General features: G+C 31.3%; 1 protein-coding gene across 7 annotated transcripts in view; it reads right to left on the reverse strand.

The window, feature by feature from the left end:
- Positions 1-8,452: 8,452 nt before the first annotated feature.
- LOC122502911 (histone deacetylase 6) overlaps positions 8,453-13,751 on the reverse strand; it is a 32,296-nt gene continuing 26,997 nt past the window's right edge. For all 7 annotated transcript variants that reach the window (XM_043613246.1, XM_043613243.1, XM_043613248.1 and 4 more), the window contains exons 16-17: positions 9,397-9,684; positions 8,453-8,679 (exon numbers count right to left, since the gene is read on the reverse strand). In XM_043613246.1, coding sequence (XP_043469181.1) covers positions 8,611-8,679; positions 9,397-9,684 — 357 coding nt within the window. In that variant the 3' untranslated portion in view covers positions 8,453-8,610. The remainder of the gene's footprint in view (positions 8,680-9,396; positions 9,685-13,751) is intronic.

Here is a 13,751-nt window from a genome sequence, read left to right on the forward strand (position 1 = left end):
ACTCCCCAAACATAGAAAAAATAATCTAAGTTTTCTAACTAGCAACAATAAGTATAAATAAGTGACACATGTTTGTAAGGGTTTTCGAGGCCGCTGATTACGAATATGATGTTAAATTTACAATTTGATGATCGTTTTTAATAAAAAAGACAGTATATTAAGGTTTTTGAGGTCGCTGATTACGAATATGATGTCAGTTTTCAAAATTTTTTGGATGCACCTGAAACTCTCTACTCTGGGGTACCCATATTCTGTAGCTATTTACTCTAATATGTCGTTTAAACCCAATGGGAAATTTACAACTGGCGGAGTACTGCGCTAGCACTGGCAGTACTGGCAGCTACGCTGACAGACAGCACTGGCATAACTCTGGGATGATAACGCTGTCTAACGCTGGCGAAGTGCTGCCAGACAGCGCTGGAGCAGCACTGGACCAGTGCTGGCTGAGAATATTTACGCAATAAATGCCGTATTGTTATTAATTAGTCGTAAATTAATAATTATAAGTTATTTAACAACAAAATGGTAAATAATATTAATAAATAGTTATTATTCATAAAATATTTCTCTTCTTAAAGAAATTGTATTAAAGATGGAGACTAACAATGAATATAGTAAATGAAGTAGAAAAAAATTGTTTATAACATTTAAAAATTAAACAATAAACAATTACAGTAAGTGTGCATTAGATTTTCATATTTTAGTACATAGAAGGAATCCAATTATTAGATTCGGCTAAAAATTAAAATCTTTTCTGAATCAATTTTTCAAATACAGGGTGTCCAGCGATTCTTTAAAAAAAATTCAAGGACTTTTCAAGGTTTTCAAGGTGCAAAATAAATTTTTTCAAGGTCCATTTTTAGGGTACTAATTTTCAAAATATTTGTTATTTATAATCGAGTGTAATAGAGTAAGTTCTGTTTATAAGTTTTCCTCAATAAGTTTATTTCAAGTAAATTTTTACTTACTCTCTAAATTTAAATACTAATTTGATTTAGTGACTGACTTTTTTCTTTTGAAGAAGTAAATTTTACTAATAAATAATCATTTCTACTAATTTTTTAGTGAAATTTACTAATTAAAAAGCAAAAAGTCAGTAACTAATTAAAATTAATAAATATTTTCACTAATTAAAATTTAGGGAGTACTTATAAACAATTTTATAATTTCTACATACATACAATAGTTATTCATAAACAACTTTAAATACAATTTATTGATAAAATATTAGAAATATAAGGAACATAGATTTAAGAAACATCAATTAAAATTGTTTTTAAATAATTGAATTCTTTTGGAAATTTCGATTAAAAATAATTGATACACAAATTATTAAATTAAGAAAATTTTTTGAAAATACATTGAAATTTTGCAATGAGGTTTATTAAAATTTTTGAAAATAATTAAATTTTATTACTTTTGAAAATAATTAAATTACTGCAAAAAATATAATGCCAAATTTTAAAACGAATTTTATTAAATGAATATCTATTATTAAAATTTTTGAAAATAATTGAATTTTATTACTTTTGAAAATAATAATTGAATTACTTCGAAGAATTTAATGCCAAATTTTGAAACAATTGATTTTTGCGAAAAAATTTATGCAAATTCTATTTTAAATAATTGAATAAATGTAGAAAATTTTTTTTTAAATAATTGAAAGTTTCTGAAGAATATTTTAAAAACTTTTGTTTAATAATTAAATTCTTTCGTGAAATTTTATTAAAATAATAGAATATTGAAAACCATCGAAGAAAGAACATTTTTTTAAAATAATTTGAAAATTTGCCATGATTTTTATTAAAATTTTTAAAAGTATTTGAATTCTTTTGATGAATTCTATTATTTATATTAAATTATTGAATTTTGCAATGAATTTTATTAAAATTTCACAAAATAATTGAACTTTGTCGAAGATTATTGTTATTTACTTATAAAGATAATAATTGAAATGTTGACCAAAATTTTCATTTTGATTTTTTTAAAATAATAATTGAATTTTTGAGAAGAATGTAAAGAATTTTTAAAATAATTGAATTCTCGTGATTGATATTGTTATTTATGAAAATAATTGTATTTTGCAATGAATTTTATTAAAGTACCTGAATATAATTGAATTTCGGTGAAGAATTTTTATATTTATAAAGATAATTGAAATATTGACGAGAATTCAATTTAAAACATCAAGAAAATAAATCTCACTTTTATGAATTTTAATTTTTCAAGGTTTTGTCATAAAATTCAAGTACTTTTCAAGGTTTTCAAGGAGCAAAAAAAATTCAAGTACTTTTCAAGGTTTTCAAGGTTTTCAAGGTAGCTGGACACCCTGAAATAATTTACAAAGAGATGAGGTAAGAGAAATAGGTCTAAAACCTTTTCCACCTGGTTTGGGAATAAATAAAACAAAACCCTAGTATCTCTCCAACATGTGGGATATATAGAGCAAATAAACATTTCATTGAATATTTTAAATAAAAAATCTCGCATAAATCTTGGCAATTTCAGAATAAAATCATAAGATATACCGTCTAATCCTGGAGCAGAACCTTTCTTACAATCCAACAAAACACTATCAAATTCCAACTCAGAAAAGGGATTATTAAATTCTTCAAAGTCTCCTGCATCATCATTTAAAGGAATTGACTCATAATATGGGACGTCACTGCTAACCAATTCCGATCTTAGTTTTTGAAAATCTGCAGAGGAAAGATCATTGCAAATATTGGTGTGTGAAGGGGAATTTTTATTTAGGAAGATTACAGTCTTCCACGTTCTAGACATCCCCTCAGAAGGAGAGACAGAATCACAGAACGAGATAAAAGACCCCTTCTTTTTTCCCCTCAAAAACCACTTCACTATCTCTTTAAAACGGGTTCTAAGTTCCTCAGTTTGATTATTTATCTAATCCTTCCTTGCATTCCTACGTCTTTCTATTTGAATAGCGCAATCGTTATCCCACCAAAGTGGCTCAATTTTTCTTTTCCCGGAAAGTGATTGTGGCCTATAGGCACCATATTCAAAAACTGTGGATAAAAGTGAATCAATGAGTTTGTTATATATATAATCTGGTGGAGTTCCTCTATTTAAAGATTCCTCCAAATCACTGACTTGAGCTCTTAAAGGTTCCTCGATCTTCGACCAGTCCAAAATTTTAAAGTTAATTCTAGTAGAACTAGAACCAACATACTTATAGGACTTGGATCAAATTTTGAGATAACCAGCAGATAATCAGAACCATATAAATCACTTGTAACTTCAGCAAGTGCCTGAGCAATTAGCGTATCTGAAATTAATATTACATCGAGGTTATTATTCCTCCTACCAGCTCTATCCATACGTGTGGGTTCAGAATCATTAAGGGAGAAAAGAGAAAAAATATCGAATATCTCCATCAAATCAGAACCTCTAGGAGAATTAAAGGGGACGCATGATTATTCCCCAAATGTCATTTTTCCGAAATGTCATTTTACCGAACTGAACTTTTGCGAATAGTCATTTTTGCGAATTATCGATTTTCCGAAAAGACATTTTTGCGAATTGTCATTTTTACGAAAAGACATTTTTGTGAAATGTAATTTTTGCGAAAAGCCATTTTTGTGAAATGTCATTTTTACGATTAGTCATTTTTGCGAAAAGTCATTTTTACGAATTGCCATTTTTGCGAATTGTCATTTTTGTGAATCGCCATTTTTACGAATTGTCAATTTTCCGAAAAGTCATTTTTGCGAATTGTCATTTTTGCGAAAATTCCTATAGTGAATCTATATATGCATACAAGTTTACTATAGGAATTTTCGCAAAAATGACAATTCGCAAAAATGACTTTTCGGAAAATTGACAATTCGTAAAAATGGCGATTCGAAAAAAATGACAATTCGCAAAAATAGCTTTTCGCAAAAATGATAATTTGTAAAAATGACTTTTTGCAAAAATGGCAATTCGTAAAAATGACTTTTCGCAAAAATGACTATTCGCAAAAATGACAATTCGTAAAAATGTCGATTCGTAAAAATGGCGATTCGCAAAAGTGACAATTCCCAAAAATGTCAATTCGTAAAAATGACTATTCGCAAAAATGACAATTCGTAAAAATGTCGATTCGTAAAAATGGCGTTTCGCAAAAGTGACAATTCGCAAAAATGACATTTCGCAAAAATGAATAATCGTAAAAATGACATTTCACAAAAATGGCTTTTCGCAGAAATTACATTTCATAAAAATGTCTTTTCGTAAAAATGACAATTCGCAAAAATGTCTTTTCGGAAAATCGACAATTTGCAAAATTGGCTTTTCGTAAAAATGACTATTCGCAAAAGTGCAGTTCGGTAAAATGACATTTCGGAAAAATGACATTTGTATTCCAGGAGGGGCGTAAATAGAGATGACTGCTCTAGGACCATTCAAAGTTTGAATAGTTACACCCACAACATCAAAAAAAGGAGAGACAGCGGTTTTAAATTTAATTGTGTTGACCATGATCTCTTGTCTCACCAAAAGAACAGTACCACCACCGTGAGCATCTCGATCTGCTCTATATGTACAGTACTGTATATGTATTATCCTTTCTTAAAAAAGACATGGAGTGGAATGGTCGAATGTATCGAAAAGTATCGAAGTAAAGAATGGGCAATGAGAATGTAAAATCTTAATAGTTAATAGAAGGGTGTGTTTAAAATTGTTTGTACATGTGAAGGTGGCGCTGCACTCGTATGTTATTTAAAAAGAGCGCGAATATATAAATTTTATTTTTGTTAAGAGAAAGTACTCATAATAAATCTTATTTTGCATTGTCAAAAAAACGTCAACATTTCAAATATAAATAAGCAAATTATTAACTGAAAAAATTTGAATATTATTATTAATGAAATAATGGACTTGGACAATGGACATATAAATACTAGCACCGTAGACGGCCGCTTGCGGCCGTCGGAGGAGCTAGTAACCAAAAAATTCCCATGCTTTAAATTTATCTGACAACCAGGTTTCTGTGATGGACAAGATATCAACTTTATGTTGAAATAATAAGGCCTCTGTTTTCTACAGTTTCCCTCTCCACTGGCGAGAAAACTCATTAGACGGGTGGTCCAGGCAAATGCGAGTACTCCTAATTTTCAAGTCGCTCTGTAGGCGCAAAAATTTAGTATTAAGAAATGTTTGTAAGGAATGTTCTACGGTTGTAAAAACACTTGTATAGCCAAGATTGTAGGCTTAAGACGGGTGTATAAACAAATAAATAAAAAAAAATAAGGCCTCTATTTCTGTCTTTTTATTTACCACGCTGCATGCATTCCATGTGGCAAATATTAGACACCTCCCCTCCCTTTCCTCCTCAAGAAACATGTTAAAATTTGAATGGGGAAAAGAAAGAGAAAAAAAATGAAGAAAAGAGGCTTTTGTAGTAAACAAAATCAAATTAAAACAGAAAAATAATCATGCCTCAAATATATCACAGATAAAATAGAGAAAAACAAAAAACAAAGCAATAAAATAAAAGAAACAACTAAACAAAAAAACAAACAAAATAAAACAACAAAAACAGAAAAACCAGTAGAAATAAATAAATATGTAAAAGAAAAAAAACAAGATACATCTAAGAGGCTGGAAAACTGGGATTCATTAGAGTTCAAATTTTAGGGTCAGTATCGACCAAATCAATTAAGTCTTGAGCAGCAACCATATCTCTATCTGATCTACATTCAATACCCGTCTGTATACCACTCGGTCCTGACATGTCGTTCAAATTTGAAAAGGGGGTTATAGGTTGACCTTCAAGTTTCCGTTCACCTCCAACTATAGATAAATTTAGAGGATTCGAAACATCATCCCGTGAATCAGCCGCTCGTTTCAGAGCACTTCTAGCTCTTCTAGAAATATCCGGAGGACCACTGAAACACAGACATTCCAAAGCCTCCTCTCTATTGCAGTTATTTATATACCGGCATCTTAAGATTTCAAATTCAAAATTATGAATAGGGCAGTTGATATCCACAGCATCATGTGGACCACCACAGTTGGTGCACAACGGAATTTGATCTCTATATGGACAAATATTGTATCTGCGATTACCTGAACAGTGGGAGCAAACCGGATGCGTTGACCGACACTGATCAGCGATATGAGAGAATCTCTGACATCTAAAACACCGTGATGGTCTAGGGATAATAGGGGTAATAGTCAAAGCAAAATCCCCAACAAAAATGATTCTTGGAATAAAAGTAGAGCGAAATGAAAATTCAACTCTACTTGTAACTTCCAATTTATTGTTAAAGCAACGCTTAATAGCTATTACATTATTTCTGGTATCTGCATCCAGACCATCTCTCAACTCAGAAACAGATCTCGAAGTTGGGATATCATTACTAAATCCTCTTCGGCTTATTTGACTCTCGGGAATATAAGTTCTATATGCAATATTTAATTCAGAAGAATCAATCAAGGTGTTAGCATCTTTATAATTCTCACAAATGATCTAGATTTGGTTTTGACCACTTCTAAAAATTCGTTTAGGGCCTGAAATGACATATTCTATGAGATCAGAGGTGGCAAAAGGATCGTATTTGCCTAGAGCTTTTTTTGGATCTCGCGAGTCCATTAGAACAAAAAACGGGCCAATAGATTTTTCTGCATATCTGAAAAGACTATTCACATTCTCAGAAAATGATCAGTAATAAATTGGATTCTCCAACAGATCTTTGAGTTTCGACCTCCTATCAAGAGCAGATTCCTGCTCGTCAGAGAGGACCTCATCTTCATGATCCGCATGAGAATCCTCCTTATCAAGAGGATCATCAACACAATGTAGAATATCAGGATCACTCAACTTGCTAGACAATTCAGAAGGTTTTTCCCCATCGTCATGTGAGGTAGTTGGACAATTTCCAGATTGAGATTGAGTGGAAATAGAGGATTTTTTAATCTTATGAGGAGTATTAGAAGAACCAGAAGCATTAGGTGAAGAATAGTTCTCTGATTTAGTTAAAGATCGAGATCTCTTTTTTATCTCTCTCATTAGACTCTTCCACTTCCATTCTTCTATTATTACCATCATCCCCATTACCCAAACTGTTAGATTGAATATTGGTTTGTTGTTTTTGTTGTTGTTGTTGTATTTGAAGGAATTTCCTATCAGAGATTTTCTGGCCGAGAAATCCTCTTCCAACTCCTGACCTTCAGGTGTTTAAATTCGATCCATTCGAAGTTGAGGACATCTCACGTGTGTTCAGCAGATTCTTAGGAGGCATAGTAGTAAAATCTAAAAAAAAGTAACTAATCAACAAAAAAAACAACAAAAAATTAATAATTAAATAAGTAAAAAGGAAAAATGTTAGGATTGATATTATTATTAGAAAACAAAATCCAAAACAGATTCTAGCCTCATTAATATATTAGTAAAATAAATTTAACATAATAATAAAGAAGACAATTCAATAATTAAAATAAAATTAATAATCATAAAAAAAGGAATGTAAACTGGCAAATATCTTTTCTATAAATTGTTTAGATATAACAAAGTAAATAACACGAATTCAAAATAAAATAGCCAAGTGAAACCAAATATAGTAACAAGTATAATCAAAAGGGAAAATTAATTTAAGAAATAAGGAATTTATTTGAACGTGAGATAGGAAAGACAAGCAATAAAAGATAAATAAAGATCCAACCTCGAATTGTCAACAAATATTGTTTTTAGTGTTGACCTTTATACATACTTGTTTGGTGGAAAATAATTTCACTGGTTCTTGCAGAAGTTAGGGTGAAGTCCCATGGTAGCGTTTTGCGTTGCGTTTTGTAACTAGGCCATGAGTGCAAATAGAGCAAACATATATCTGTATCTCTCTCACACTCATGGCCTAGTTACAAAACGCAACGCAAAACGGTGCCATGGGACTCCACCCTTATGAACTCATATATTATTTAAAATTAAAACCAGAATTTATTGCACTGTTTCCTCATTTCATTTTAAATTTTCCTTTGATTTTCTCTTTACTTTTTATGTGAGGAGTAAATTATATAAAAATTAAAAGTTCAAAATATATAATAGTAGAACGGAACACTTAATAACTGAGTTTATCACACATGCACAACTTAATGAAAATTTTCAATTAAGTTTAAATTAATTAAACAAAAAAAACAAATCACAGGTAATTAATTCACAAAAATAAGAAGTACTTAATGAACATCGGAGGATCGGCGAGAATAATATCTCGCAATTCAGAAATTTACAGAGTAAGAAGAGTAGACGAAAAGACGTCTGTACTCTTCAACGGAAAAGGCGCGAATCCTGTGCTGTTCTTAATAGTATGTGCATCAGATGTTTCTCGTTTTCGTAAATCTGGTCAATTGCGAAATAGATGCAATCCCTATATAATTCATAAAATATTAATATTATATAAAAATACTTGATTACCAGATCATTTAAAGAAATAGTTAGATTTAGAGATAATGAATATTAATTGTTAAAAGCACTTTATTTTGTAAGAATTTGTTATATTACAAAATTTATTTTCAATTACAATAATAAAAAAAATGTATTAAAACTGATGTTAGAGGAACTTCCGTTTCATCGTAAAAATATAATAGTGAATCCTTTATTCAATGTATTTATTTTCAGCAAATCCTAGGCAGTTCTTCGTTAAATTTACTGATATGAACGACATTTTTCACATCATATAAAACCTAAAAAAATATTATTATTACACATTTTTTTAACTAATTGAGGGTGTGGATCGGATAACTGCCTGTAGGCATGGCCGAAAGGGACTATACCAGTCAGACATCAGTAAGAGGCCTAGAGGCGCTCACTATTGTCTGACTGGTATAGTCCCTTTCGGCCATGCGCTACAGGCAGTTATCCGTTCCATGCCCTCAATTATATTGGAGTCCGAGTATATGTGAAACAGACATAAACAATCAATACCGAACAGATAAATTCGTGTATTTATGTGCTTATCTTTTCTATTCTTTTATGTTAAAACTATTTCAGTTTGGATCCTTTGTTTTTTCACATGAAAGAGTAAATGAAAATATATCGAATAGTCGCATCACATTCTTGGATTCCAATAAATAACAAAATATTAGGTTACATTTTTCTGATTCAAAAAGATATGAGACATTCTAAATCGGTATTTGTATCCAAATAGCACGTAATGTTACATGTAATGTTAGTAAAACTGTCATCCTACTAGAATATTAAAATTAAAAAATTAATTACTAAATGAGTCCTTGAAATTAAATACAATATAAAGCATTACAATGTGTAATGCAATATTTTGTTATGTCAAAAAATGGTTGTTCAAAAAGGATTTATCCTTAGAATAATATTCAAATGATCGTTATGTGACAAAACTTAGAATGTTCATAAATAAAGTACAATTGACTGTATTTGAGACTTACTGGACTATCAATGTAGGATTCGCACAAGTAGCACCAAACAGACAGATCACTAAAGCTCAATGCAATAGGATGTTGTGTTTCTTGTGCATGTATTAAGGCATGTTTTTTAATATTTCGTGCACAAAGGACCGTATAGCATTTTAAGCAAATCCAATTTTCAGAGACACTGCTACATTCAGCACAAGGTTGATAAATATCAATATCACTTTCTGGTAGTTTATTTATTTCGCTTACATGCATACAATTCGTTTTGGGTACGATTGCAAACATGTCACCTTCAAAAAGACTCTGTAAATAAAATATCATTTTTACATATGTGCATATGTCACAAACATTTATGTTGACAAAATAAAACAAGATGGAGGATGCTCACAACATGAACATTTCGCTTCTTTATAACGATCAATAAAAAAATTAACTAAAGATTCCGAAAGTTGCAGTCAAGTTAATTTCAACTTTCAGGATCCCCTATTTTCGATCCTGTTTGGGAATAAACTTAAAAATTTATAAACTTCTATAATAAAAATGAAGTTAAATAATTATAGAAATTCATTCATTGCCAGCATATATGCAGCGGGTAGCTCAAAAAACGATTTTACAATTGATGTAACGAAATTTTTTGAGGATCTAAAATTGGACCAAATAAATTAGTAGCACCCTATTTTAAAAAGAAACTGGAATCAAAAGTAAATAAAGGTTTACATATAGCGCCAACAAACGGATTTATCAATAAGGTTTTGGTGTGATGACAAAAAAGAAGTTGTTAAGAAATATTTTGATTCGGTATTTTTGGATCATACACGCGTCATGGATATTCTTCAATGATTGAACGCTGCAGTGTAGGAATTCAACGTGTCTAAAATCATTCAGATTGGAATGGATGGTCGAAACGTTAATTTTAAAATTGTTAACGATTTACTTTTAGAATTAAAATAATCTTTAGATGATAATTTTTTGCCATTGAAAATGGACTGCTGTGGCCTTCAGTCGACTCATGGAGTATTGAAGGCTGGAATAAAAGCTACTAATTGGAAGTTATTAGAACTATTTTGTGCATTATACTACTTTTCAAAGATTGTCCTGCTCAACGACAAGATTACACGAAAATAATAGAATCTTTTGTTTTTTCCTTAAAATTTTGTGATGTACGATGGGTTGAGAATGGAAAAGTATGTGAAAGGGTTCTCAAAATGTTAGTTTCTTTAAGAATATGTACACTATCCTTATAGAAGAAATAAGAAAAGAGAAAGAGAAAAACGGCAAAAAAGAGAAGACTCGAAGAAGAAGAACACAAAATGATGCGAAAGTAGTCAATTTTTTGAATTTTTTTAAAATTTTAATCCTCCATCAATCCTTTCTTGGTTTTACATATATAAATCCCACAATTCTTCCAAAATTCCCCAGCGGTCCGTAGCTGACTTTTATTATAAGTATTCGTATTCACCTGGCCCATTCTGACTTTTTTCTTCTCTTTGTTTAAATGGCCTCTTGTTTAACAGGTAACCAGTTCAAAATAGAATATTGAGTAGATGATGGTCGGTTAACGTTAGGATAGTAAGGTCGAAACTTGTTTGATTATCATCCTTTATTAATTAAAGGATGATCATTTTTTAGATAAAATAGTTCTTTGAGATTCTTGAGTGTTTTTATTGTATCGGAGAGAATAAGGATATTATCCAGATTGGAAGAAATGGCATAGGTTGATGCTGAGTTCATAGCATACATTTCGCAGGTATCTATGTTGGAACGATGCCTCCTAGTCTTACACCAAAATTTACATTGGTCGTAAGCACCACGAAACTTGCACCAGAAGTACACTTTATAGGGTCAAAGGAACCATGCGTATTGTAGTGGTTTGATAGCATGTGAATAGATTGTAAACATAAAAAATATTTTTAAAAATATATAATATAAAATTTGAAATTGTCTAATAATATATTATAGTGTGGCACTTCGTTAGAGGACTATTATTTGTTGAACGGAGCAACATAAAAATATCCTCTGGGTATTGAGGCCCATATTTTGATCCTGAGTTCACCTAAATCCCAGGAAAATCTTTTCTCACAATCGTGCATCACCCCAAAAAGGAATTCGAGAGTCTTGATGAGTGAGGAGTAATTCTTTAATAGAAAATAACTATGTGACTTTCAGGTGTGATCGTAAACCCCAATTGGGGGTGGTACTCTTCTTTTAGTGAGACATACACTCACAGTGTCAATTATTAAAATACCTTCTAATGTAACTCAAAACATTGCTTGTGTCGGAACTGAGATAGCAACGGACCACGGCTATCTCCAAGTTATTTCAGCATATGCTCCCTTGGTATCAACATCTTACCAGACATATGGAAGCGCCTTATTGATAGTAGCTTTCGTGACATTAGCGAGACCTTGGAAGAATATGATGTGGTCCCACTTAATGACTCCGATCCTACTTATATTAGTGATGACGGCAGATTGGGAGGTGTCATTGACTTGTTATTCGTATTGACTTCTCTTTGTAAAAACTCAACAGCCGAAGTAACTGGACTAAATTATCTACTCTCATAGATTCCTATGCAGATAGATGTACTTCTAATGTTGATCCGTTAACGCTCAATTCTCTTGAACATGAATACTATGGTTTCGTTGAGGAAATCAGGTCCAACCTGGTGGAATCTGATGCTTATCTCCCTTCTTGCCTGCCAGTAATGCGGAAATCTGAACCCTTATGGTGGGACAGTGAGTGTGAAGCGGCAATCGAGAGAATGAGATAACCTCTCGTAAAAAATTTCTTTCATCCCAAACGCCCGAAAATAGACGTGAAGTCGGACTCATAGATAATGAAGTTGAAGGTTTCCTTAGATAAAAGAAGAAGCAGTCTTATGTTAAATTCTGCAACTCACTTAACCTCTCCATGTGTTCTTAAGAAATATGGACAAACATTAGTGCTTTCTCTACGTCAACTCAACCCCTACGAACAAGTACATATAATGATCAAAGTTTCAAGGAAGTTATTGACCTTCAAAATGAATTGATCCAGGAAAGGGCTGAGCAGTCAAACCTCCCACCTGTATCAGGAATCAACGATGACACGCATTATTGTAGGAAATTTATAGTTCCCAAATTCGAAAAATTCGCGGAATATTTGTAAACCCTAAATTACAGCTTAAGGTTTAATCATGTGATCTGTTGACGAGAGAATAGAAGAATGACGAGTGAATCAGTTGCTAAATTATCATGACCGTGACCACTTCTTCTTGAAATGTTGTAATATTTATTTTAATAAAGCTGCAGTTTAACGTACTTATTGGTATTATTTTATTAAAGTTTCAAAGTTATATAAAGAAGTGCATTTTAACTAGTAAATTCTACATTATAATGGCTCTTTCTCATCTGTTAAATTTTACACAGCTTTTGACTCAACTAAGAAAGAAACTGCACCTGGTCTTGATTTTGTTTCAAATGTCGTTCTTAAACATCTACCAATGAAAACTCGAAATTATCTCTTGTCCTTGTTCAATAGGTTTTTTTGTCTTCTTCATTTCCTTCAGCTTGGAGAGACACACATCTCTTACATCAGCAATCTGCAACTTGTTTGAACACCTAATATACAAATGTCTAGAACATTATGTTAAAATGAAAAATGGTACTCCAGTGCAGCAGTTTGGTTTCCGTAAAGGCAGATTAACTACTGGCTGTGTGTCTACACTTGATACGGACATACATCAAGGCTATATTAGAGGTAAACACACATTTGTTTTGTCAATTGACCTTGAAAAGGGACTTTTAGTAACATTCTACCTACGGCACTTTACAATAGATTGATTAAATTGCGTGCACCAAATAAGATAATAAATTTTGTTTCTTTTTTAGTTTACTCTAAAAATCTGTTTTTCTCATCCAACACTGAAAACTTGAAAACTTCATATATCGGAGTATCTGAAGGTGGTGTTCTATCTCCCTCCTTCTTTACTTATAATTAGCCATCAGTCAAATTTTTCAAATCGTTCCACCGACAAAAAACAATCGCAAGGAGAGCGATTTTCTAATAAATTTAATTATTTGTAACATATTATACACTGAATCGAAAGAGAATTTCATGAACTTTCTAGTGCAATTTTTATTTTTGAAAATTTCTCTCAATTTCGTAGAGAAATTCCTGTTTGAAAGTTTAAACTCTTAATATCTCAAAAAACCCCCTCCCCCGTCGATTTTTATGAAAATTATATGAAAATAAAGCTTAACTTTTCTAGTTTTTATTCCCGTATAATATATTATGGACATTTGATGGGATTAGTAGAAAAAAAATTGTTTAAAAAATGTGTTTTTGGAAACACATCAACTTCGTACCATTTGTCAAATTTTCCAAAAACA

Source organism: Leptopilina heterotoma, unplaced genomic scaffold (genome assembly GCF_015476425.1).
Source record: "Leptopilina heterotoma isolate Lh14 unplaced genomic scaffold, ASM1547642v1 Lhet_24, whole genome shotgun sequence".
NCBI lineage: Eukaryota > Metazoa > Arthropoda > Insecta > Hymenoptera > Figitidae > Leptopilina > Leptopilina heterotoma.